At 40.4% G+C, this 26786-nt stretch overlaps 1 protein-coding gene across 1 annotated transcript; it reads left to right on the top strand.

Annotated features, from left to right (window-relative positions):
- Positions 1 to 2466: 2466 nt before the first annotated feature.
- On the top strand, positions 2467 to 26358 carry LOC142302370 (uncharacterized). Its single transcript, XM_075343426.1, has 4 exons — positions 2467 to 2626; positions 8117 to 8184; positions 24965 to 25296; positions 25500 to 26358. Exons 1-4 carry the CDS (start codon positions 2467 to 2469, stop codon positions 26356 to 26358), a joined length of 1419 nt encoding a protein of 472 aa, XP_075199541.1.
- Positions 26359 to 26786: the final 428 nt, after the last annotated feature.

Raw genomic sequence — 26786 nt, 5'->3', positions numbered from 1 at the left:
GCGTTTATTTTGTGAAGGCACCAAACTGCAGCATGCGCACATAGACTTAAGGGGGCTTTACACGCTACGATATCGTTAATGTTTTATTGTCGGGGTCACGTTGTTAGTGACGCACATCCGGCGTCATTAACGATATCGCAGCGTGTGACACTTACCAGCGTCCTTAAGCGACCTCAAAAATGGTGAAAATTGTTCACCATGGAGAGGTCGTCCCAAACTCAAAAATCGGTAAGGGTTGTTTATCCATGTTTTTCATCACTCATGCGGCAGCACACATCGCTGTGTGTGACACCGCAGGAGCGAGGAATGTCTCCTTACCTGTCGCCGGCCACAATGCGGAACGAAGGAGGTGGGCGGGATCTCCGCCCCTCCACTTTGATTGGCCGGCCGCTTAGTGACGTCGCGGTGACGCCGAACGTCCCTCCCCCTTGAGGGAGAGATTGTTCGGCAGTCACAGCGACGACGACGACCAGGTAAGTGCGTGTGACGCTGCCGTAGAGATAATGTTCGCTGCGGCAGCGATCACACGATATAGCATGTGCGACGGGGGCGGGTACTTACACGCTCGATATCGCTAGAAATTGCTAGCGATATCGTAGCGTGTAAAGCCTGCTTTAGTTTGTTTTCTGAATTTGGATTTTTTTGCATTTTTCAGTATAAAAAGATTTAATCTTAAGAAATCCTGGATTGTGTGTTTGTCTGGATCTGAAGGCTTACATAAGAAATATATACCATTATATACCTTTTTATATTTTTTCATTTTTTTGCAGTAAACGACCTTATACCGACAAAACAGAGACAAAAAAAGGACAATAGGTAATGCAACTTATTCTGAATATTCATCAGGAGTTTATCCATTGTACATGTAGGCCCTTGTTCACACTCAGCTCTACATAGAGTACTGCAATAAGTTTTCTGCCTAAATCCTAGAACAGGTTTGAGATGGATCCCTGATGCCATTCACCGTAATGAGGCAAATTCAGAAAAAAAAGTCTACAATAACATGGACGATGGCGCAAACTAACCAATCTTATTGCTTGGCGGGATCATATAAATCTTTTAATACCCCTCTTCAACTCTGAGGAATTCATATTACTTGAGAATCAGGTCACAAGACCCTCCTCAGTTCTAGGGTCTAGCCAAAATAAATTGCAAGGGAGGGTCATGATCCTACACATTATCTTCAAAAGTCTGAAAAATGGAGCCTGTACTAGTGAATTATTACCTTTGGTTTTAGCAGCAGTGCAATTTAATCTGGGGCTCAGAGATACCTCTACATAATAAATGCCACATGATACCATTGATCCCAATTGGAATTAAGCAAAATAAATCAAAGTTTAACTCTTTGTAGTAGGAATTTTAACTACAGGGTTGCAGAGCAAAAAATGTTGTGTTAGCTGTATAACTATAAGATTATGGATGGGTGTAACAAGAGGAACTATTGAACAGGAATCTGTTAACCAAGATTTAGAATCTGAGAAACAGATGTTTCTGTCACTGCTGTCACCACCTCTAAAGAAAAAATGTGCTGTCAGATCATTTTTTTCAGCACCTGGATCCATTTCCCAGGTTGTCAGGAATTCTGATAACATTCAAAACGTATAAGTGAAATAAATGATGATTTTAAATGCATTTTTGTATAACAGTTTTTTTTTTCTGCAGAGCGAAAAGTATGAACATAATTGCAGTTATGGACAGCATATTATCAGCCTTCTGACATAATTTAATCAAGTTATTAGATGGATGAAAAGAAATTCAATCATGATTTATGTGAAATAGTCTGAAGCAGCTTGCCTGTGGGAAAATCAAGAATATAATACTGTCAGTACAAAAGGCAGAAAAATAAAAAATGGCTGATGGTAGACATAGGATTAGTGGCAGACAGACATAAGGGCCAAATATAAATGCAATGTTTTGGTAACCCGTCACCTTCCCACACATTTTATTAACCATATATACTTAAAGGAACTTTACGCGTTAGCAGAATAGTGCGCCAGGGTTGAAATAGGCACAGAATTGACATTGGAAAGATACCCCCATCATATCATCATCTTCCTGGATTCAAATTAATTGAAAGTACATGCCTACTTTACAGAGAACATGTAATATTTTACACATAGTCCTATCTATGGTGTCACAAACACAAGGGGCAAACTGTGTGAGGTGGATTCTCTGAGTCCGAGATGTGGGTGAGATCACTGGACACGGGCGTGGGTACAGCAGGCAAGGGTATTCCACGCAGAAACAGGCAGGAGAGTACAGGAAACCAAATAAACAGGTGAAGTCCTAGAGACCACAGATAAGTAACTGATACTGGAAACCGCAGGCAGGTCGGAGACTGCGCAACTGGAAGCTGCTGACAACCAGGACGGCTGGAGATGGCAGGCAGATAGAAAGTGGTACTGAAAACTGCAGGCAGATAGTGGGCTGTGGAAATGGAAACCGGGGACAAGGAAGTCTAATACCATGGAAACAACACACAGCCAGGAAGATGTCCTGAACACCACAGTCAGAAACGTAGAAGAGGTCCTAAAAGACCGGGGACAGGTCGCAGACACAGCTCCAGAGAAACAAGAAAGTCTGAAAACCATGAATGCCACAGATAGCCATGTCCTGGAAACCGCAGGCAAGTAGTTAGTGATACTGGAAATCGCAGGCTTCCGGGTTTGCTAGGGCTGACCCAGGAGGGTCATGCATGCCGTTTACGCTCGCAATGGTTGCCCCACATGCCATGATGTGATGATGTTAGAAACATGTTGACAAATAAAAGTCACCAATTCACCATCCTTGGATCAGTGCTTCTTCAGCGGCAGCGTGGTTTTTCCCTTTCATCCTCCCACTCAGATTATCTCCTCCAGGGTTGCTCCAGCAGCTGTTACAGACGTTAATAGTAGTTGTGACTCTCACAACTACTGAAGATGAGCCTTGCAACCTACACTAAGTTTCTTTGGTTTTCCGGGTAAGACCCTATTTGTGCTCCTTGTCTTTCCAATTATTTATTCCCTAGTTTATGGGTCTGCTCATATTATTGATATACCCTCAATTTTGCCACCAGACCTTTGGTTTACAAATCTGGAAAAGCATTGAAATCTATAAACGCGAGGGCATTAATCCATTTTTAGGGATTGTGCTTACATTTGTATTGATTTTTGAAGCTGTGGACATCAACAATGAAAGCAAGCGAAAACACAAGCAGGAGAATTTCTAAACAATTTCCATTTTTCTTTTTCTTTCTTCTTTCCTTCTTTTTTCTTTTATTAACAGTCTTCTTACTGGTTTTCCACGTACAGTAAGTATCATCAAGTTCATTTGATTTAGGAAACAATATGCCTGTGTTGTTCAAGGAATATTAGACCTGAAGATCTAGAAAAACACATATATTGTTCATGAAGGTTTTTTTTCCATGAACAAAGTTCATTGTGTAATGGCTGTGTGGCCATGTAGGAACATGGTCTGATCATACCACATCTCCTGGGCCAAAGAGGAAGTAAAAGAAAGTATACAGACATTACAGCATGGGATCGCAAATTATTCTCTTTTTGAGGTAAAAGAAAAAAGATGTAAATCAGGAATACAAATGTTTTACCTCACAAAAAGTATCAGCTGTGATCCCATGCTGTGCTAATTGTGTATTCTCTTTCGCATCATTCCCTACCCAGGAGCTGTCGTATGATTAGACCATGACCATGTAATTTGGCATTACATAGTACATAGCAAGGGCACATTTTTACATTTTTAAGATTATGTCAGAACAGGAACATATTTTTTTCTTACATCTAATTGTGGAAATATTATTATTATGTAAGATATTATTATTCCAAAATCTATTGATTAAAATAAACTTTAGAATGAACTATGTTAGTGGAAAAACCCCTTTAAAGCTGTAAAAAAGCGTATTATTAAAATATCTTCCGAGTTTCATCCAGAAATTTCTCTTCTCATTTGTCATCCATATGCAATCAATGTGATATCCGTTTTTTTATATCAGCAGTTAAATTAATTTTTAAATAAAAGTTAACAAGACCAACTACAGCTTCCTCTGTTTACGAATTGCAATGTACCTGTAAAAATTGGATTCTGTACAGTGGCTCTATAGGGCGTCCGTTTTTCATTGTAACCCATAGACTTAAATACGGCTGTCCATGTACTCTTCATTTTTTCACTGACAGCACTCAAACCGAAAATATGGTTTATAGTAGGACACCTTAACTTATCTATAGTGTATCTAAATAAATTCAGATTTATATACGTAAGCCGCTAAATATATAAATTCTCTTTTCAGAGAAGAAGAAAAAACTTTAGTTATTTTAGTCTTAAAACTCAATATTAATCCTTTGATGAACTTTGTCACATGACTTAGGATAAAAAGTCAAACTAGGAACTCCATTTGTAGACACGTATTTTGGCGCTTTCGCCACTCATCAGTGCAAAGCAAGAAAGCTGATTCCACTGGGTGAGATTCTTCTGACAGGGCATCTAAGAGGTAAAGTTTCTCTTTGAGGCCTAAAACACACTTCCGCAAAAAAAACGTATGTGTCTTATGGTCCGTTTTTCGGGTCCGTGTTCCGTTTTTTAGGGGCGTTTCTCCGGTACGTATGGCATCCGTGTGATGGCATATGCGAGCCATGTGTGCGTGTGGAATGTCCGTATTGACAAAAAATACGTACGTGTGCTGTCCGTGTGCTGTCCGTTTTTAAAGGCCCGCATGCTTACCCAATTAACGATTTTAATCATTCATCATGAGATCCTGGTGTTGTTGTTTACTTTCTATTGACCTGATAGATTGGAAACAAGTGTTGCAGATTTTGTGATGAAAAACGGACACGGACAATACGTGCTGAACACGGACATACTCCGTGTACGGTCCGTGCAGGCACGGACCCGCTTTAGACTAAAGCGGGTCCGTGCCTGCGTGTTTCCGGCAAAAACGGACATGTCGTCCTTGTAGAAAAGCGCACACACGTACTTACGACACGGACACACGTTCCGTATGATTTTACGTGCGTGTGCCATCTACCATTGAATAACATGGGTCTCCGTGTATACGTGTCTCCGGTACGTGCAAATACGTACCGCACACGTACAAAAAAAACGGATGTGTGTTGCGGGTCTGAGGAAAATCCCAAGTCAGTATAAGGAGACATATAAGACATACAATGCTCCTCTAAGGATTTCTATAAAGGTGTGTGACATTTACCGTATATCAAAAGGGCTAAACATATGCCAGTTGCCTTTCTGTAGATTTCAAGCTTTGACATGTTCTACTCAGAAGAAGAAATTACTGAAATGAAGATCAGGTCAAGATAAAGACAAATGAACACGTAATGAACAAGTAGACAAATGATCACGTAATGAACAAGAAGACAAACGATTGGAGAGATATAAGGCCATGATCTCACAAATCAGATTTAGTTAAGTTTTTGATGTTAAAGTTGAAAAACAGGATTGTATCCTTTATACTTTATCTCTGTAATGAATATTTAACTAATGTTGGTCTTAATAATAGCTTTGTTTTAACTCTGTTCATCTTATCTACAAATAGAAGGAAATCAGAATTTTTAAAACTAAATTATAAAAAAAATGTATGAGTTATTCCATTATAGGGCATATTTACCTGAATCATTTTTTTATGATTATTAACACATTTTACTATGGGAAAAAAAGGATAATAAAGTTGGATCCTTTTTTACTATTGGATTTTTACAGAGGCTTTTCGCAGCACAATTTAGTTCTTCTTTATCTTTTTGGAATTTCTATTACAGTTCTGTACAAAACTGATGCATAATATGGCTATGTACATTTGCCATAATGCTAAATAATAATTTTTTCTTCTTGACAACCCAATGTAAAAGAAAGCATTGTTTTTAGTTATTTTATAATAATGTAAGAGGTGAATGGATCTGCAGTCACATCCAGTAGAAACAGTTAATAAGGTACAAACAAGAGCCATATGCATGGAGTCTATACATTGTCAAATGGATACAGCATCATGTTATGGAGATATTGTCTCCTAGGGTCAATGCCTCAATGGCTTCAGGCTTTGACCAAAATAGATTTTTCCTAGCAATTAAAGATGTGACACTAAACAGTTGGTGTACTTTTCTTGATGAATGATATTGTTAACATTCATATGAATAAATATGAAAAGGCAGGGTCACACAAATGTAAAAAATCAGGTCAATTATGCAGGACACTCTGGTCAGAATTTGATCAGAGTGTCCGCTTAGTGTGATCCGATTCTCTCTGGTAAAAGAACCATAGCACATTGTGAGGAGAATATAATGAACAAAATTTCTCAATTTTCTCCATTGAGTCCATGGAAATCGGGCTGCACTTGGATGTCATTCAGCTGCAGTCCGATGAGTTCCATGTACCCATACACTTGAATGGGTGAGTAGCTTCCAATTTGCACTGCCACTCGAAACATGCTTCTCTTTTTTTCTCAACCCGGACCGGTATGAGAAAAAAACCCTGATCACCACTGCTCCATTGCAGTGGTCCGAGTGCTAATAAATAAAAAAATCGGATAGCAGTCGTCCCAAATATATGATGGTGTGAACAAATCCTAAAGATTCCCTCCACTGGACAGTGTGGATGTGTGCATTAACTATAATGATGATTATATTCATAAGAACTTGGCACTCCACTGTTATGAGGTACAATAATTAATTAATTTCAAAATTGCAGTCCGTTACATATATCTAATTGATGTATAGCAAGTCCGACCTGCAGGAGCTCGTGAGCACCCTTATCTCCTGCAGGTTGGACTTGGACACAATTACTTTAGCGTTGATATGCTTTTGGACATTAACCCTATGCCATTTTTCTGATGAAGGCCTTATAGGCTGAAACGTCATCTAGATATTGGATTGCAATTTAAAAATAAAATCATTATTGTACCTCATAACAGTGGCGTGCCAAGTTCTTATGAATATTGGATACTGGAGTGGAACCCTACTTGAACACCCCTTTTTCTCTCTTTTTGAAGAGGGCGATGTATCTCTTATTTCTGATGATTGTACACTATCATGAACTTTCTATATTTGTAACTGGTTCTTAGTGATTTGTAACACTTTTTCACCTTTACCAAACATACAAAGGGTTAATATAGTTAAGGTGGACAAAGTCCTCCTCAATGAATTAGCGACAATTGGAGGAGCTTCCACCCCAAAGACAGATTGTTGAAATATTCGGTAATGTATGAAGAGTCAGTCTTTGAAGTTGAGAAAAAAGGATATATGTATAATTTGTTTTCCTGAGGGGACACAATACTGCATTTCCCTCTTGTCAGCGAGCTGTGGACAGATGAAAACTAATTGCCGTTATGGACAGCCCAGGCAGGATTAGCAGACACCACCATAGTGCAAAGGCATGTGTCATAACCAGACATGTTACAGAGACCTAAAAAAGAGAATAAAATTATTATATTGCTTCAGGTCAGCACACACACATTTTTTACTTTCTGACTTTTTTATGTTAAAAGCATTCTGAGGGGGGTAATTGTCTTTGCTCTTAAGAACAAAGAGCAGGTCAGATTCTCTGAACTGAACCATCAAGTTTTCTCAGTGAGTAAAGACAGGAGATTGAAGATAAAGTTCTCACACTTGCTGTATTATCTGATGAAGTGTCTTGTGATATCTATTACTAGAGTCATACCACCAAGATAGCAAGTACAGTATACAATCTCCATGATAGTAGATTATATACGCAGATGTATGAAGCTTAGAAAAAGTAGAAGTGTCCTTTTCAAAGATATCCCGCTCTTCTAGAACCACATGATATGAAGATTCTAATGAAACATGGACAACACCCTGGTATGTGAAGTAGTCTTCAGTAAGTAGCAGGGTAGTCCAGAGATGGAGTCATATCCATCATTAAAAATCCACAATGTTGGCCTCTACATACATGTATTCCAAGTTTTGGACACAAAAATCATTATATTCACAGATTATGCTGAATTGTCCCTTGTAAAACTCATACAATTGTCACATCCAAAACCCAGAAGAGCTCACACAAGCGCCATTTTTTACGTATGAGTGTTATCCGTTTTGCCACCAATATCACTCGTACCTATGACAGTCTATGTGGCTGTTCATGTGTCTGTGATTTTTTGTAGAGTGCTCCATTCAAAATCTAAGACCAATGTCCAATATTGATCAGAGTGTTGGCAATGCAAGCCTATGGGTCAGTGAAAAAATCAGACAGCACTCAGATGCCATGCATGTGCTTTCTGTTATTCACAGGCTGTTAGGAGAAGGTGGAGAAACGTTTTTTCTGCATGAGCTCTAAGGCTATGTGCACACATTGTGTTTTGTATGCTTTTTTTTATGCATTGTTGGGTACAGAATTTGTTCTGTTGTTGTGTCTCTCAGTAATCACACTCAGTGGAGATCTTCAGGCTATTTATTAGGTGGTATTGTCAGCCATAACATCTCTCTCTGCTGCCTGCACTCTGTCTGCAGTACCAGCGAGTTCCCACTTGCTTGTAAACACATACAAGAAGAGAGACCCCTAGAGGCCCCTAGGGGACATACAGCATATACATATTGCTACAGATTTGTCACAAAACTGCATGCTTATCCTTATGCCAGCAAAGTCCATGAAAATTCTGAAGTGCTGTGCACATGTTGCTTATTTTCCCTTGCAGATTTGGTGCAGAAAATCAACTGAAGTATACCAATTCTTTCAGCGTTTTTGCCAGCGTTGTTTTCCACCCCAAATGCATGAAAATCTGTGGAAAAAACATGCAAAAAACGCACCAAAAATGCTACAAAAACAAGGCAAAAACGTGTGGGGGGTTTTCTGCCAGAAAATTCAGATTTGGTGCTGAAATTTAAACAAACAAATACTGCAGGTACACAATATTTGGTCAGTATTTTACCTCAGTATTTGCAAGCCATAACCAGGAGTGGGTAATAAATGCAGAATTGGTGATGTGTTTCTCCTTATTTTGGCTTTCAAATCCTGAGGTAAAAAAACTCACCAAATACTCAGCATGTACACGAGGCCCAAGTAATCTATTTTAGCTAAGGCCACGTGCACACGTTGAGAATTTGGTGAGTTTTTTTACCTCAGTATTTGTAAGACAAAACCAGGAGTGGGTAATAAATACAGAAGGGGTGCCCATGTTTCTATTATACTATTTATTATCTGATTGTTCACCTCCTGGTTTTGGCCACAAATACTGAGGTAAAAACCTCACCAAAATACGCAATGTGTGCACAAGGCCTAAATAGTAATAGGAGTGGAGCTGTTCATCTTCATTATTAAGCCTTGTGCACATGTTGAGTATATGATGATTTTTTTACCTCAGTATTTGTGGCCAAAACCAGGAGTGGGTAATAAATACAGGAGTGGTGCTCGTGTTTCTATTATACTTTTCCTCTGATTGGTCCACTGCTGGTTTTGGACACAAATACTGAGGTAAAAACTCAACAAATATTCAACGTGTTCAGGAAACCTAAGTAATCTATTTTAGCTAATGCCACCTGTACATGTTAAGTATTTGGTGAGTTTTTTACCTCAGTATTTGCGGCTAAAACCAGGAGTGGGTAATAAATACAGAAGTGGTGACGTGTTTCTGTTATACTTTTCCTCTGATTGTACTATTCCTGTTTTGGCTTAGAAATACTGAGGTAAAATACTCACCAAATACTCAATGTGTGCACAAGACCTATAATAATAATAATAAAATTTATTTATATAGCGCCAACATATTCCACAGCACTTTACAATCAGGTGGGGGGTTGCATAGACAAAAACAAAACAAAATAGTGATTCAACAGCTACAGTAGGAATGAGGGCCCGGCTCAAAAGCTTAAAATCTATGGGGAAGAAGGGGGACACAAAAGGTGAAGCACACTTGTAGATCTGGCCGTCCATCGTTATGCTAGTTTTTTGGTTACATATAAAGATGAATGATCTGGTCTTTAGACAGTAACCTTTTGGGTGCCCTTACGTGCTATTGGTTGTATGTAGGATGTGAGGACAGAAATAGGAGAGAGAAAGTTAGGAGAGAGAAAATTATAAGTAGCATTTAGAAGGTTGGACAGGGGAGAGTTAGGTTAGTAAATTATTATGATAAGCTTGTCTGAAGAGATGTGTTTTTAATGTATGCTTAAAAACTTGGGGGCTGGATATTAGTCGCATTCTTTGGGGTAGTGCATTCCAAAAAACTGGCGCAGCACGAGAAAAGTCTTGGAGACGGAGGTGTGAGGTTCGTATTATGGAGGATGTTAGTCTAAGATCATTTGCGGAATGAAGGGGGCGAGTAGGATGATAGACAGAGATGAGGGATGAGATATATGGTGGTACAGAGCTGTGGAGAGCTTTGTGGGTGAGGGATATGAGTTTGTATTGTATTCTGTAGCTGATAGGTAGCCAGTGTAGTGACTGGCACAAGGTGGAGGCATCGGTGAAGCGGCTGAACAGGAATATGACCCTGGCTGCTGCATTCAAGATGGATTGGAGAGGGGAGAGTTTGGTCCGAGGGAGACCAATCAATAAAGAGTTGCAGTAATCCAGGCGGGAATGAATAAGAGCGACAGTAAGTCGCTTTTTGCAGTTTCGAAAGTAAGAAATGGTCGGATTCTGGAGATGTTTTTGAGATGCAGGTGACATGTGCAAGTGAGTGATTGTATATGGGGAATGAAGGAGAGTTCTGAGTCAAATATAACCCCAAGACAACGAGCATGCTGCTTGGGAATAATGATTAAATCATTGAAGGTAATTGAGATGTCGGGTGTAGGTTGGTTGGTAGAGGGAAGAAACACAAGAAACTCAGTGTTGAAGAGGCTCAGTTTCAGATAGAGGGAGGACATGCTTTGAGAGACAGCAGACAGACAATCCCTGGTATTTTGTAACAAAGCAGGGGTGATGATTGGAGATGATGTATATAATTCGGTGTCATCAGCATAGAAATGGTATTGGAAACCGAATCTGCTGATGGTTTGTCCAATAGGGGCGGTGTATAGAGAGAAAAGGAGAGGGACGAAGACTGAGCCTTGAGGAACCCCGAAGGTGAGGGGGAGAAGAGTGGAATAAGAGCCAGCAAAGGAAACAGTGAAGGAGCGGTCATAGAGATAGGAGGAGAACCACATGAGAGCAGTGTCCTTGAGGCCAATAGAGTGGAGCATGGTGAGAAGTTGGTGATCCACAGTGTCCTAAGTGTACGAATTGTTAGGCAAAATGCACACAAGTGTTTGGTGAGTTTTTTACCTCAGTATTTGGAAGCTAAAACTAGGAGTGGTAATAATAAATACAAAAGTGGTGCCCATAAAGCCACGTGCACACAGTGAGTATTTGGTGAGTTTTTACCTCAGTATTTTTATGCTAAAACCATGAGTGGGTAATAAATACATAAGTGGTGACGTGTTTCTATTATACTTTCCCTCTGATTGTTCCACTCCTGGTTTTGGCTAGAAATACTGAGGTAAAATGCTGGACAAATATGATTCGCCCCAGGGCTATGGGGAACAGTTCACTGGGTGGCCGTTGCCTGGTTCTGTGACCCTTGAAAGGGGTTATGTACATGGGAATGATAATAAAGTCTTTGTCGTGACGCCACTTGCGGGTTGCGGCTATATGGATGGAGCTGCCGCTGCACAGTCTCTCTGGGACTGGTGTTAATGGCAGCCTGGATGTTGGGCCCTCCGCAAGTAGGGCAAGGCCCCAGGGGGGTAGGTGATGGAGTTAGACGTGGAAAAAAGGTAGGCCACACAAGGGATTGCAGTGTAACTGGTTTCTTTGCTCACAGCATTGTTATGGCTGGCAACCCGAAGAAGGCTGATCCTGACCACTGGTCCCCTTAGTCCCAGTGCCGGTATGGTGGCCTGGTGGCTTCTTTCCCCTGCACCTGTCTCTGGTTGGTGGGTCCCCGTGGCTTGGAGCGTCTGGGGGTCCCCTCCTGGTAGTCTTTCAGTCTCTAGTCCATACGGTGGGCAGTTTGAACCCTGTAGGGTCGGTGTTCTGTTTTGGTCCCTGGTTCTCCCGTCACTGCTGATGCCTCCGGACTTTACGGTCAGTGAGGCCCTGGATGGTCCCCTCACTGTGCAGATTTTATCAGGTCTGCCTGGAGCATTTGCCTGACCTAGGACTCTGCACCCCGTCGGTGCTCTGGTTCCGGGAATACTCCGCCGTACTCCACCGGCAACCACATGCCTGGGCCCACAGGTCACCGCTACACTCTCCCGTCAGTACGGTTACGTCCGTCTCCTCTCACTTCCACTTACTGACTGTCTGACCCCTCCTCCTTGGTTGTCGTCTAGTGGACTGGATCGGTTCCACCCCTAGGTGGCCATCCCTTTGGTTCAACCCTAGTCTGTCACCAGTCCTTGGGGAAGGGAAAAACAGGGATTATAATGTGTTTTGGTGTTACCGCCACTGGTCTTCTGGGTCCCTGGAGGTAGGCCCTGCATCTTTGACAGGATGCAGTACCTTGTAGCTGCTGATGGCTTCAGTGGCGCTACATTTACTCAACGTGTGAACATGGTCTAAGAAGGAGGCTTTTATGTAGAAGCAGTGTTCCTGTGATGGATTTTTAAGGGATATGAATAATATTTGAATCATTTTGAACTCCATCTCTAAACTACATATTAGCAAATAAATGCACATTTACATGAATTGGTTACCAATAAGAATCCACTTAAAAATACTCATCATTTTATATGTTTTTTATAAATCAATAATTCAAAGAAAATAAGCAAATTATAATATATCTTATTAGAGAAATCAACTTCTGTCTCCTCCTGGACTGATCATTCCTTCTCAATTTTGAGGTAAAATCTGTCTTCAGTAAACACAGATTTTCCAATTTCTAAGATAGAAGATGACATTTGGTTCTCATAAAGTTCTATGGAGAACTTGATACTGTCATTTCAGGAGAACTTGCAGCAGAATTTCTCTAATACCCTCCAGCTTTTCCATAGCTCACCAGCCTCATAAACTTTTAAAAGCCTCAGATGTCATCTTGTGTCACAGTAATGGAAACATTTGTCTTCACAATATACAGATTTCACCTATGAATTTAAAGTGAAAAATCAATCCAGAAGAAAGAAGCTAATTTCTCTGTTAAGACATATTAAAGTTGCATATTTTTATGTGTGCCATTGATTTTATGAAAGAAAAAAAATTAACCCCTTCATAACCAATTAAATACTATTACATCATTGGTCGTGTCCCCCTGGTTACGTTACCGTGAAGGGATCCCTTAGATCGTGCTGTCAAACACTATGGGTTAAATATAGGGACCCCCATACAGCAGTATGAAAAGTCATGCTGGGCAAACTCTAGCCCAGGTTGGTCAATAAGACCATTGCACAGACTCAAACTAACAATGTAAAAATAGGAGAACAGGAGTCAAAGGGTGCCAATAAAGTAAATGTAATTTTATTAGTTACAATAATAAATGTGCAAACAGCAAAGAGGATAAAATCACAGAGGGGTGTGAAGATGCATAGTCAGGATCAACAAAGTAAATGATAATAAGGAATGGCCAGTTGAAATAACATGAATAAAGCAGAGGGGGGATGTCAAGGTAAGCATAATAGAAAAAATACATATAAAGTGCATGTGCATAGATACATGTAATAGCCTGCTCAGGCACCCCCAATGCATTAATAAAACATAATTCAATCCAATGAATGTTACAATAAATACAGAAAAAAGTGGCCAATGCGTATTAAAGTGGCCAGTGCATGATCCTGAGAACGCAAAGAAGAGGCTCCCCCATACCCCACCAACGTACGTTTCGCCTGTGTGAGCACCGTGCTCAGATTTGGCTTCCTCAGGGAGGGAGAAGGCAGCGCTATGCTCGTTGCAGCCCGGGGGTTTTTGTTATAGAGCGCGCACATGCTTCCGCGTACGTCACATCCTCAGGTGACGCGCGCGCACGTCGGCAGCATCCCGATAGGGGCGGGCCAGCCGTCGGGCGGCAACACGCACGCGCGGGAGCAGGGACGCGTCATCCCACTCCCGCGAGAGCGCGGCAACCATAGCGACGGCAAGCACGCCCACAGCAGGAGGAAACAGACGTGCCGCGCGTACGGAGGTGAGTGACCATGTGAACACAGGACCAAAGACTAACAAACACTAACAGCATGATTTAAAGCGCCGCAACGTGCTGTTCCCTGCCACCAATGACAGCCCCGTGATGTGATCACAAGGCCCCAGTGGCTTACCATGTCAGCCTAGGGTTGGAAAACGACCTCTGGCCCTGTCATGAGTCACATCCTGTAAGAGCTGGCAAAGCGCCGGCACTCAAAGGAGATCAGCATTTCTACTGATCAGAGCGATGCTGAAGCATCGCTCTGATCAGGAGAAATGATCGGATTTTGCAGTGATAAAGTCCCCTAGGGGGACTAGTAAAATAAATAAAAAATGTTAAAAAAGTTTTAAAAAAATATGAAAAAAAATAAATAAAAGTTCAAAACATCCCCCTTTTGCTCCAATGAAAATAAAACAATTAAAAAAAATTAAAAATACACATATTTGGTATCACCGAGTTCAGAAATGCCCGATCTATCAAAATATAAAATCAATTTATATGATCGGTACATGGAGCAGCAATAAAAAAAATTCCAAATGCCAAAATTACAGGTTTTGGTCACTGCAACATTGCATTAAAATGCAATAACGGGCGATCAAAACATGGCATCTACCCATAAATTGTATAATTAAAAATGCCAGCTCATGACGCAAAAAATAAGTCATCACTTATCACTCAGATACAAAATAATGAGAATGCTACAGGTCTCAGAATTTGGACAAATTTCTGAATTTCTTTTTACCACTTAGATAAAAGTAAATCTATACATGTTTGGCATCTACAAACTCGTACTGACCTGAGGCATCATACTGATATATCAGTTTTACCATATAGTGAATAGGGTAAATAAAAAACACCAAAACCTTTGTGGAATGTCACAATTTCTCCACATTTGGAATTTTGTTCTCATTTTCCAGGACACTACATGGTAAAATAAATGGTGTCATTCAAAAATACAGCTTGTCCGGCAAAAAAACCCTAATATAGCAATATTGATGGAAAAATAAAAACGTTATGGCTCTCGGAAGAAGGGGAGGGAAAAACAAAAATGAAAAATGGAAAATCATCAGGGGTGAAGAGGTTAAAGCGACGTTACACTTTAAAGAGGTATTCGGTGCAAATTATATAAATCACAACGATTGTTAATCCTTCAACATCTACTTTCTCCATTTGACTCCATAAAGTTAAAACCTCGTGCACACGTTCAGTATTTGGTGACATTTTTTACCTCAGTATTTGTGGCCAAAACCAGGAGTGGAACAATCAGAGGAAAAGTATAAGGCCAGAGTCACACTTGTGATTGACTCGCACGAGTGCAATGCGAGAAAATCTTGCATTGCACTTGAACCAATATTAATCAATGAGGCAGCTCCTATCTGCTTTTTTTTCTCAGTCCAAACCGGACTGAGAAAAAAAACGCAGCATTCTGTGATTTCTAAAGTTTCTCGTGCGAGACTCTCCAATACAAGTCTATGGGTGCGAGAAAAAAACGGATGTCACCCGGACAGCACACAGACCATCCTAATGACATCCATTTTTCTCAATACAATTCTATCATTTAGCAGAGAACACTGTAAATGCTACTGTACATGTCTGTAAATTAGTAACTGCTGCTGAGGAAAAAAACGGATTGTACACTGACAGCACACGGACAGCACACTGACAGCACACTGACATCACACAGATGAAAAGAGAGGAAAAAAACGTCCTACTCTCCGGCATGAGAATCAAACCGATTTTTCAATCGCAAGTGGGACCCCGGCCTATTAGAAACATGGTCACCACTTCTGTATTTATTACCCACTCCTGGTTTTGGCTTAAAAAATACTGAGGTAAAAAAACTCACCAAATATTACATGTGTGCAAGTAGTGCAAGTCTCCACTATGAGTTTTTGGTGAGTTTTTGATACTTTGTTTTTTCGATATGCAAAAATACAGCGCCTTGCAGTTCCAGCAAACTGGATGTGATTTTTAGAAATCACCTGCCCGCTGTTCTTTTTCTTAGGCTGGACTCAGACGAGCGTATGTGATATGCTAATGACTCCCGGCTCAGGCTCTGCTGCAAGCGTGAGCCGAGTGTCATGCGACTGTGACCCGATCCTGCAATCAGGTCACAGCTGTGAAGCTGAGAACAGACGCTGCGGAGGAGAGGGAGGGGTTAATCCCCCCATCTCCTCCATTGTCAGCCTGTGCGTATATCGTACTGCACTGGGATAACATCCAAGAGCAGTCCGATGTATCTCTCGCACCCATTCACTTGAATGGGTGCAAGGGATACGGCTCTAGCAGAAAATCGCAGCATACTGCCGCTTTTCTCGCATCCAGAATCTGGATGCGAGAAAAGCTGACTAACTGCTCTCCCTCATTGATTTTCTCACATTGCACTCGTCCGATTTTCACGCTCGTGTGAGCATACCCTTACACTCTGAAAAATGACCTGCAGTGCATTTTTGAAATCCGCAATATGTCAATTTCTCTTGCAAGAACACTGAGGTTTATGGTCGGATTTTCCCCATAAAATATGATATGCAGGAAATCTGCAGGTAACAAATGCACTAAGAACACATGTAATTAACCCCTTCTTGACCATTGACATACCTATACGAGATGAATGGGAAGTAGTTCCTGACCAATGATGTATAATTACGTCATGGCGATCGCGGGGGCACAGAGGCTGTGCCCGCCATGAATGCTGACAGGGACTTGGCTTTCCCAACAGCCCTCACAGCCAGAGACGGTTTCTGCACCATCCTTGGCTGTTTAACTCCCTAAATGCCACAATCAATATCGATCATGGCACTTATTCAGAGAGGGATCATGCTCCCATTCCCCTCCAATCAGGACACCTGCGATGTAATGCGATTGTTGTCATGCTGACCCAAGGTCATCATGACGACCTCTGGGTCACCTGACTACAGAAAGCCTGATCACTTCAGGCTTTCACAGTGCAGCTCTGACAGCTGTGATGTTTTGCAGTGATGGAGCACTTCAGGACATCATAACTGCAGTTTGTTGTGGGAGTAATTTTGCATACAGGGACTAAGTGAAAAAGTTAAAAAAAAGTAAAAATATTTTTTAAAAATCAGAAATAAAGAACAAAAAAAATTCCACAAAATAGTTGTGTGAAAAAATAAACAAAAAGTAAACATATTTGTCATCGCCGCATCCATAACAACCCGATTTATGTCTATGACTGTCACAATAGTTATCCCCTTCAGTGAAAACCATAAAAAAATAAATAAAAAAAGTATTAAAAACTGTCTTTTCACCATACAGCTGACAAAAAGAATGAAATAAACTGCGATCAAAAAGTCATTTATAAATAAAAATGGTATCGCTGAAAATGTCATATTACTTTAACGGCACAGTGAACGACGTGAAAAAAAACTACTCCTGAGCTGATGCTTCTTTTTGATTCTGCCTCACAAAAAGTGGAATAGAAAGTGATCAAAAAATATTATGTGGCCAAAAATGTTACCAATAAAAACTCCAACTCATCCTGCAAAAAAAGAGACATGACTCTGTTAGCAAAGAAATAGAAAAAAACTATAGACTTAAAAACACTGATGCAAAAATCTTTATTTTGGTAAAATAAAAAAACATTTTTAGTGTGATAGTAGCCAAACTCAAAAAAAAATATATATAAACCTAGTATAACTGTAATCGAACTGACCAGATAAATAAAACCACCTAATCATTTAAACCGCATTCATCAAGGTGAAAATGGGCTCAGGGTGAAGGGGTTAAAGATGAGTGAACCCAAGGTTCGGTCTTTGTACCAAACAGACTTTACAAAAAACAAAGTTTGGTTGCGGAGTTCAGGTGCTTTACATAGGCAAACTACTCTCATGAGCATTGCTGTGCTCGGGTATGCTCGGTGCTCAGCTCATTGCAAGTCGCTTGCAGTGTTTGATCGGCTCGCACTGGTGGTAACAACAGTATGATCAGATGTAGAGTGCACCAAACAAAAAAAGTGGAAAAACCCTATTCACTCTCCCCTGCAAGTGCTTTGTTTACAGCTGGCTGCATGTAGGCGGAGACCCGAACTGCCCAATTAGTGACTTCCATTGGAGTTCAGGTCAAGTTTGCGAACCAATCTGAACTTTAGCTAAAGGTCTGGCTGAACCCACCAAACCGACCTTCAATGGGTTCGCTCATCTCAACATGTAATATGCACATGACTATCAATAAAATGTTGTCAAAGCCAAATACTACAAAGTATCAAAAACTAAGCAGATTAATTTAAAAAAATTACATATAAAAAAAATGCAGAATCAAAACCACAATAAAAATGCATGTGAAAACTGAATGAAAAAAGGTAAGCAAACTAATTTACCTACCACCATTAGTTGCAGAAAATCTGAAACATCAAAAACTCACCAAATTCTCATCATGGGAACTTGCTCTCCTATGCACACTTGTGAGTATCTGTCACCTGCCTACGCTGCCATATTGTCTCTATATCTCAAACTTAATCTTAAACCGAGCTCCATCTGTTTCATTCAGCATCTCCTTCACCTTGACCTGATGTCTTCATCTCCATCAGTAAGTACCAGCTGTCACAATCACACGCCACTGCTATCCTCCTTCTGGCTATTGCTTCTCTCTGGGTCCACATGGCACATTGTGTCTCACACTTGGCTTCCTAAAGGACCAGTGTTCATTCTCCTTAGCTAATGTTCTATTGCTCCATGACCTGACTTGCATTGTAACCTTCTTTTTCGTCTGCTATCTGCCCTGATCCTGTGCCTTTCTACCGTTGTGAGAAAAGTTCTCCGGCCCTGACCACAGCTAACTATGCATCTCAATTCTTGTTCTGACACTATTTATTGGAAACCTATATCTGCTCCTAAAAGGGACTCCTTTCTTATGGAGTCCAGATTTCTGTGTTAAGGTTACAGGGTGAAATCAGTGAATCATTTAGATCCTACTCCTAATTTTAGCCCCAAGTCAAATCCGTTGCAGCCTCAGGGGTGCACAGCTGTTCTGTAATTTAGTACATTGGTTATTAGAGATGAGCGGATCAGAAAAAATTCAAATCTGTCAAATCTACCCTTTTCACGCGGATTTTTCTTGACGTTATTCTCTGCTAATGTAATGTCACTTATTATGCACTGGGGTTTGGAGATAGTCCAAAGCATAATAAACATAAGATGTAAAAATTAAAAAAAGAAATCCTTATATTCACCTTAACGCTCACCTCTCCGGCCACTCAGCTACTCACTGTCACTCATCTGGTCATCTCACGCTAGACCTGGAATAATAGCACTGAAGAGGCCCTGGAAGGTTCCACACAAGCGCACATAATGTCACAATGTCACGATGTGCACCACGACCTTGCACGCATGAGCGCAGAACCATCCCAGGCCTCATCAGAGTTGGACATCCCAGTCTTGCATGGCAATCAGAAGACAAGGAAAGGGTTGTTGATGGTTAGATACAAAGGGGTCAGAAGAGGGACCAGTGAGGTGAGCATAAGGAGTTTTTTAATGGCCGTTTATGATTAAAAAATGCCACCACTTTGCTGAATTCACCTGAATGCAAATTACAAAAAATCCACATTTAGGTAAATGTGAATTTTTATTATTATTCAAGAAGACTTCAATTCCACTTGAATATATTCACTCATCTCTAGTGGTTACCCACTATAGAATTAAATTCAAACCTCCAGTTATGACTACAAGGATACCAAATATGACTGTTATTTGTTAATTTGTGATGCAGATTTTTTTAACTACTTTTTCACACATGACGTACTGGGTACATTATGGCTCATGTCAGGGTAATCACCACCGACTGCTGTGGTGAGCCAGTGGTGATCCCTGCAAACGTCAGCTAAGCTGTTAAGCCCTTAGTTCGGGCTGTCAAAATGTGACAGCGCGAAGTAAATGCCCGCAGCAGGTAACGAGCACTTACCAGCTGCCATCAGAGCAGCATGTCGTGATCACAGGGAGTCGATGGTTGCCATGTTAGCACAGGGTGAAGTGATGACTTCTGTAGCTATCATGACTCACTTCCTCTTACAGCTGTTAGAGCGCCATCTCTAAGAGAAGAGCAGCATTTCTGCAGATCAGAGCTCTGCAGCTGTGATTAACAGAAATGAAAAGCGATCAGACTGCTGATCATTATAGTCCCCTAGGGGGACTAATAAAAAAAAAAGGTTAATAAGTTTTAAAAAAATTTAAAAAATAAATAAAACCTAAAAGTTCAAATCACCCCCTATTCGCTCCATTGAAAATTAAAGGGTTAAAAATATAAAAAATATACACATATTTGGTATCGCCATGTCAAAAAATCAATTATACCATATATTTGGTATCACTATGTCTAAAATCAATTATACTAATCGGTAAACGGCATAGTGGCAAAAAAATTCCAAATGCCAAAATTATGGTTGTTGGTGGCAGCAAATTTTGCACAAAATGCTGTGACGCCCTAGCCTATCTGGTCATCACAGGGTATTGTGCAATCTGCCCTTCTGCACGGTATCCACATCCTCCTTGGTTACGGGTGCCTGGCCTTTGGTGTTGCTAAGAACAAGCTAATCAAAATCCTAGAAACACTCTGCACCACACTCACCAGACACACCAATGGGCAGCCTGAAGAGAATAGGGCCGCGCATTTGGGGGGTTGGTAAGGGAGGGTCAGGAGTGTCAATAGAGCAGTTGTTGAGGTTGAGAGAGGTGTAGCGTTGGAGGAGGTTGGGAGCAGAGCTCCTTGAGACTACTAGGTGGCAGATGTTGGTCTGGGCCTGGTAGGAGCTGGAACCCCGGTCGCGTGAATCGTGACAAGGGGCACGGAACTGCCGAGGAGGGCAGCCGGCGGCCTTGTACCATCTCCGGGCAGGGGCCAGGGCACGACGGGGTACGTGGACCCTAAGCCGAGAAGTAGCTTCAAGCGTCCTGGTAATTGATCCGACGAGGACGGAGCCTTCAAGATCCGTTCTCCACCCGCTCTAAAATCGGGTTACTAGCGCAACGAGGGGGATAGGAATTTCCCAATTCCCCTTACCCATGGAGAGGTTAAACACCTGGCTGCCATCCCATCACCACCGGGTGCTCCCAACGGCAGCGGTGGTACTCCACCTTACCACACACCATGGGTGGCATCAGGAACTTTAAACATACAGTCCCCTGTAAATACCCCCCTTTTTGTTTTGAGTGGTCGCGCGACCCCCCGGGTCTGAAGAACCCCTCGAGCCACCGCGGATCCGGATCCGAGGAGTTCCGGCTGCTGACGCGGGGGCAGCCCAATGCAATAACAGGCGATCAAAATGTAGCATCTGCACATAAATTGTACCATTAAAAACGCCAGCTCGAGACGCAAAAAAATGAGAACGCTATGGGTTTTAGAAAATTAGAAAAACAGAGACCAAGTAGAGCGGACCTCATATTTGTTGTAATATACATGGACCCCATAGAATACATACAAAAACTTGTGAACAAGAAGGGGTATGTATCATGGTTTTTTTAAGTAAAACTACTGTACCACAGTTGTGAAAACTGTGGTACAGTAGTTTTACTTAAAAAAAACATGATAAATACCCCTTCTTGTTCACAAGTTTTTGTGTGGGTTTTAGAAAATGACGCAAAAAGTGTGCTACTTTTTTTGGAATTTTTTTTAACCCCTTACATAAAAGTAAACCTATACAGTCATATGAAAAAGTTTGGGCACCCCTAGTAATGTTAACCTTTTTTCTTTATAACAATTTGGGTTTTTGTAACAGCTATTTCAGTTTCATATATCTAATAACTGATGGACTGAGTAATATTTCTGGATTGAAATGAGGTTTATTGTACCAACAGAAAATGTGCAATCCGCATTTAAACAAAATTTGACCGGTGCAAAAGTATGGGCACCCTTATCAATTTCTTGATTTGAACACTCCTAACTACTTTTTACTGACTTACTAAAGCACTAAATTGATTTTGTAACCTCATTGAGCTTTGAACTTCATAGGCAGGTGTACCCAATCATGAGAAAAGGTATTTAAGGTGGCCACTTGCAAGTTGTTCTCCTATTTGAATCTCCTATGAAGAGTGGCATCATGGGCTCCTCAAAACAACTCTCAAATGATCTGAAAACAAAGATTATTCAACATAGTTGTTCAGGGGAAGGATACAAAAAGTTGTCTCAGAGATTTAAACTGTCAGTTTCCACTGTGAGGAACACAGTAAGGAAATGGAAGAACACAGGTACAGTTCTTGTTAAGCCCAGAAGTGGCAGGCCAAGAAAAATATCAGAAAGGCAGAGAAGAAGAATGGTGAGAACAGTCAAGGACAATCCACAGACCACCTCCAAAGACCTGCAGCATCATCTTGCTGCAGATGGTGTCAATGTGCATCGGTCAACAATACAGCGCACATTACACAAGGAGAAGCTGTATGGTAGAGTGATGTGAAAGAAGCCGTTTCTGCAAGCACGCCACAAACAGAGTCACCTGAGGTATGCAAAAGCACATTTGGACAAGCCAGTTACATTTTGGAAGAACGTCCTGTGGACTGATGAAACAAAGATTGAGTTGTTTGGTCATACAAAAAGGCGTTATGCAGGGAGGCAAAAAAACACGCATTCCAAGAAAAGCACTTGCTACCCACAGTAAAATTTGGTGGAGGTTCCATCATGCTTTGGGGCTGTGTGGCCAATTCCGGCACCGGGAATCTTGTTAAAGTTTAGGGTCGCATGGATTCAACTCAGTATCAGCAGATTCTTGACAATAATGTGCAGAATCAGTGACGAAGTTGAAGTTACGCAGGGGATGGATATTTCAGCAAGCCAATGATCCAAAACACCGCTCCAAATCTACTCAGGCATTCATGCAGAGGAACAATTACAATGTTCTGGAATGGCCATCCCAGTCCCCAGACCTGAATATCATTGAAAATCTGTGGGATGATTTGAAGCGTGCTGTCCATGTTCGGCGACTATCAAACTTAACTGAACTGGAATTGTTTTGTAAACAGGAATGGTCAAATATACCTTCATACAGGATCCAGGAACTCCTGTATGAAGCGACTAGAGGCTGTTATTTTTGCAAAAGGAGGATCTACAAAATATTAATGTCACTGTTATGTTGAGGTGCCCATACTTCTGCACCGGTTAATTTGTTTAAATGCGGATTGCACATTTTCTGTTAGTACAATAAACCACATTTCAATCCATAAATATTACTGAGTCCATCAGTTATTAGATATATGAAACTGAAATAGCTGTTGCAAAAACCCAAATTGTTATAAAGAAAAAAGAAAAAAGGTTAACATTAATAGGGGTGCCCAAGCTTTTTCATATGACTGTACATGTTTGGTGTCAGTGAACTCGCACCGACATGAGGTATCATACCAACACATCAGTTTTACCAAATAATGGACACAGTTTTTTAAAATATCCCAAAACCCATTGTGCAATCGCACTTTTTTTGCAATTTTTCCACACTCATGGTTTAATTTAATTTAATTTAAAAGTACGACTCATGCTGCAAAAAATAAGCCCTTATATAGCAAGATTGAAGGAAAAATAAAAAAGTTACAACTCTCGGAAGAAGGGGAGCAAAATATAAAAAAAAAACGAAAAACAGATAATCGCCCAGGGGTGAAGGGGTTAATTTGCATTATAAATGTCATGAGTGTAATTATTTTCTTATTTTTTTTTTTAAGTATTTGTATAGGAGCAAAAAAATCCTCTTTTATCCCTAGAAAACAGGTATATATAATGCACTGGTATATAGCTGTATGTACCAGCACAATGTGCCATAATAAAGAATACAATGCGCATTCAAATACAGAAAATTCTTTGACACTTAGCATTGCAGTGTGTGGCTCATACAGTAGCTATTGCTGCTGACTCCAATGCCACAGGTTTAGAGTTCAAATTCAAGACCAGACTTCAAAAAAAGAATATAATTACCTCTTGAAAAAAACATAATTATGTACAGACAGCATCTTAGGGTACTTTCACACCTCCGGTTTTTCTTCTGCGGCACAATCCGGCACTTTGCAGGAAAATCGCAACCGGTTTTTTTTGCTGCCGGTTGCGATTTTCCTGCATAGACTTTAATTAGTGCCGCATTGTGCCGCATGGCCTTGCGTTCCATCCGGTTTTTGCCGCATGCGGCAGATTTAGCCGATGCGGCGGCCCGATGGAACGTTGCCTGGTACGTTTTTTCGTGCGGCAAAAAAAACCGCATCGCGCCGCATTCGGCCGATGCGGCGCATCTCTCAATGCATGCCTATGGCGGCCGAATGCGGCGCGATGCGGCAAATACCGCATTCGGCCGCCGCATGCGGTTTTTGCCACTGCGCATGCTCAGTAGCATGCCGCAAGCGGCAAAAACCGGGCGGGCCGCATGGGAAAAACTTATGCAAAGGATGCGGTGTTTTCACCGCATCCGTTGCATAGCTTGCACAGCCGGATTGAGCCGCAGGGCTCAAGCCGGATGTGTGAAAGTAGCCTTACCAGGGGAGGAGGAACCACTGAGTCGTAAACTCAGTAACACAATGCACCTTAGTGTAGAGACTTGCAAGACATTGAGGTCCCTTGATGTGTCTTGCGTTGTGCATGTTTTGGACAAAATACTAACTTAGGCCCCCTTCACACGTCCGTGAAAAACACGTGCGTTTTTTGTTGTCCGTTTTTCTTGTCCGTGTTACGTTTTTACATCCGTTTTTAAGTTCCGTGTGATATCCGTGTTGCATCCGTGATTCCGTATTTTACTTCCGTTTGTACGTTTTTTACCTCCGTGTGTGATCCGTGCCACTAGCGTTTCCGATCCGTTTTTTGATTGCGTTTTGCTGTGGTTAGTCATCACATTAATTTGTTAATGTGTTACTGCTGGCAGTAATTGACTTTTCACTACCTTTTGGATAAATGAATGCTGTGCGTGGTTTTTTTTTTCCTTTTGACATAGTGGTGTGTGATTTTTAGTTGAGAATGTCCATATCAAATGAGGCTCTGCTTTTTCTGGCATGGATGGTTTCTAGACGATTTGGTGTAAGGCGATTTATGATTCCTTCAGCAGAAATGTCTCAAAGAAGAATGTGGGTGCATCCAATTGTTCAAATGCGTCAAACTCATGGACATTTCCATTGTCTATATGGTGAATTAAGGCGATATCCTGCAAAATTTCAGGCATATTGCCGATTAACAGTTGATATGTTTGATACAATCTTGGACACTCTCAGGCCTCATCTCCAACTCCAGGACACAAGCATGCGCCAATGTATCTCACCTGAACAAAGATTGCTTGTTACATTAAGGTGGGGTTTTTTTAAACATTTTGTATTAAAATAATGTTTTTACTTTATAATGTTTAAATATATATCATTAGACTAAAATATACATCATAAAATTATTATTTATGATTCTATTTTATGGATTAACATTCAACATTTCTTTAAAATGTTTAAAAAAAATAACGGTCCTTTTTTTTTCATTTGGGATACACTTACACAATCTTTAGGTTTCTGGCTACAGGCATGTCATATGGAGCTCTACATTTCGACTTCCTCCTTGGTACGTCAACCATCTGTGGAATTGTCCGTCTGACTTGTGATGCCTTATGGTTACATCTTAAAAATCAAGTAATGCCACAACCAACTTGCGAAAAATGGCTTCAAATAGCCCATGGATTTTATGAAGTCACTAAATTTCCACACTGTATTGGGGCATTGGATGGTAAACACATTAGGGTTCGGAAGCCACCAAATTCAGGATCTAGATATTTTAATTTTCACAAATTTTTTTCAGTTGTAATATTAGCATTAGTTGACACTAATTATAAATTTATTTATGTAGATATTGGTGCGTATGGGAGTGCTTCCGATGCACGGATTTTTCGCTCAACTAGATTGGCCAGACGTATGATTTCAATGGACTTAAATTTACCTACTCCATCACCACTGCCTGGTACTTCTGGACCAACAGTACCTTTTGTGATGGTTGCACATGAGGGTTTTGCCTTATCACCACATGTAATGAGACCTTTTCCTCGGCGTGGAATTGATGATTTAAAAAGCCAATTCAATAGTCGTTTAAAAACAGCCCGTAGTTATGTAGAATGTTCTTTTGGTATTTTAGCCTCCAAATGGCGCATATATCAAACAACAATACAGCTAAACCCAACGAATGTGCAATCAGTAATCAAAGCTACAGTAGTTTTACATAATTTTTGTAGAATTCATGAGGAAAATGTCCTGTTAGACCCTTTGAACTCCCATTATGCAGCTAATTTTTCAAATGTTCAAATGGAGAATACCCAACCAGTTTTGTCTGGTTTGCAAATAAGAAATAATTATATGTGTTATTTTGTTGATCATTAATTTTTGTTTTCGAATTTTTTTTGCAAAAAACCATATGTGTTTAAAAATTAATAAATATGTTCAAAATGTTTAATAAAAATAAGGTATGTCATCAATACATATTTTTCTTTCAGTCAAATATGATAATAAACTTGTTTATTATTTAAATTTGGATAGCCAAAAAAATTTTTTTATTGCTTATGCATAATATATATTGTATTTGTATTCATAAATTTTCAAGATATTAATCTAATTTTGAAAATTAAAGCACAAAAATGTCATGAAAAAAAACTCTTTATTGATACATGTCCTGAATGATTGAAATGAAAGTCTTTAAAAAATGAACACAATTTTGATATTTGTTGATATACAATCATAGAACATAAACATGTAATTTTACAAAAAAAAATGTGTTATTTCCACACAAATTCTTCAAATTAAAAAAAAAA

This window comes from Anomaloglossus baeobatrachus, chromosome 4 (genome assembly GCF_048569485.1).
Source record: "Anomaloglossus baeobatrachus isolate aAnoBae1 chromosome 4, aAnoBae1.hap1, whole genome shotgun sequence".
In the NCBI taxonomy this organism is placed as follows: Eukaryota; Metazoa; Chordata; class Amphibia; order Anura; family Aromobatidae; genus Anomaloglossus; species Anomaloglossus baeobatrachus.
Note: the sequence above shows the minus strand (reverse complement) of the source record. Positions and strands in the feature narration are given on the sequence as shown.

What these genes read in the sequence shown, in the direction of transcription:
- LOC142302370 (XM_075343426.1), top strand. Translation starts at nt 2,467, where the DNA reads ATGGAAACAACACACAGCCAGGAAGATGTCCTGAACACCACAGTCAGA. An exon ending in TTGGCAATGCAAGCCTATGG is followed by an intron (nt 8,185 to 24,964) that starts GTCAGTGAAAAA and finishes TGTGATTTTTAG; the next exon opens with TTGAGAATGTCCATATCAAA. An exon ending in AGATTGCTTGTTACATTAAG is followed by an intron (nt 25,297 to 25,499) that starts GTGGGGTTTTTT and finishes CACAATCTTTAG; the next exon opens with GTTTCTGGCTACAGGCATGT.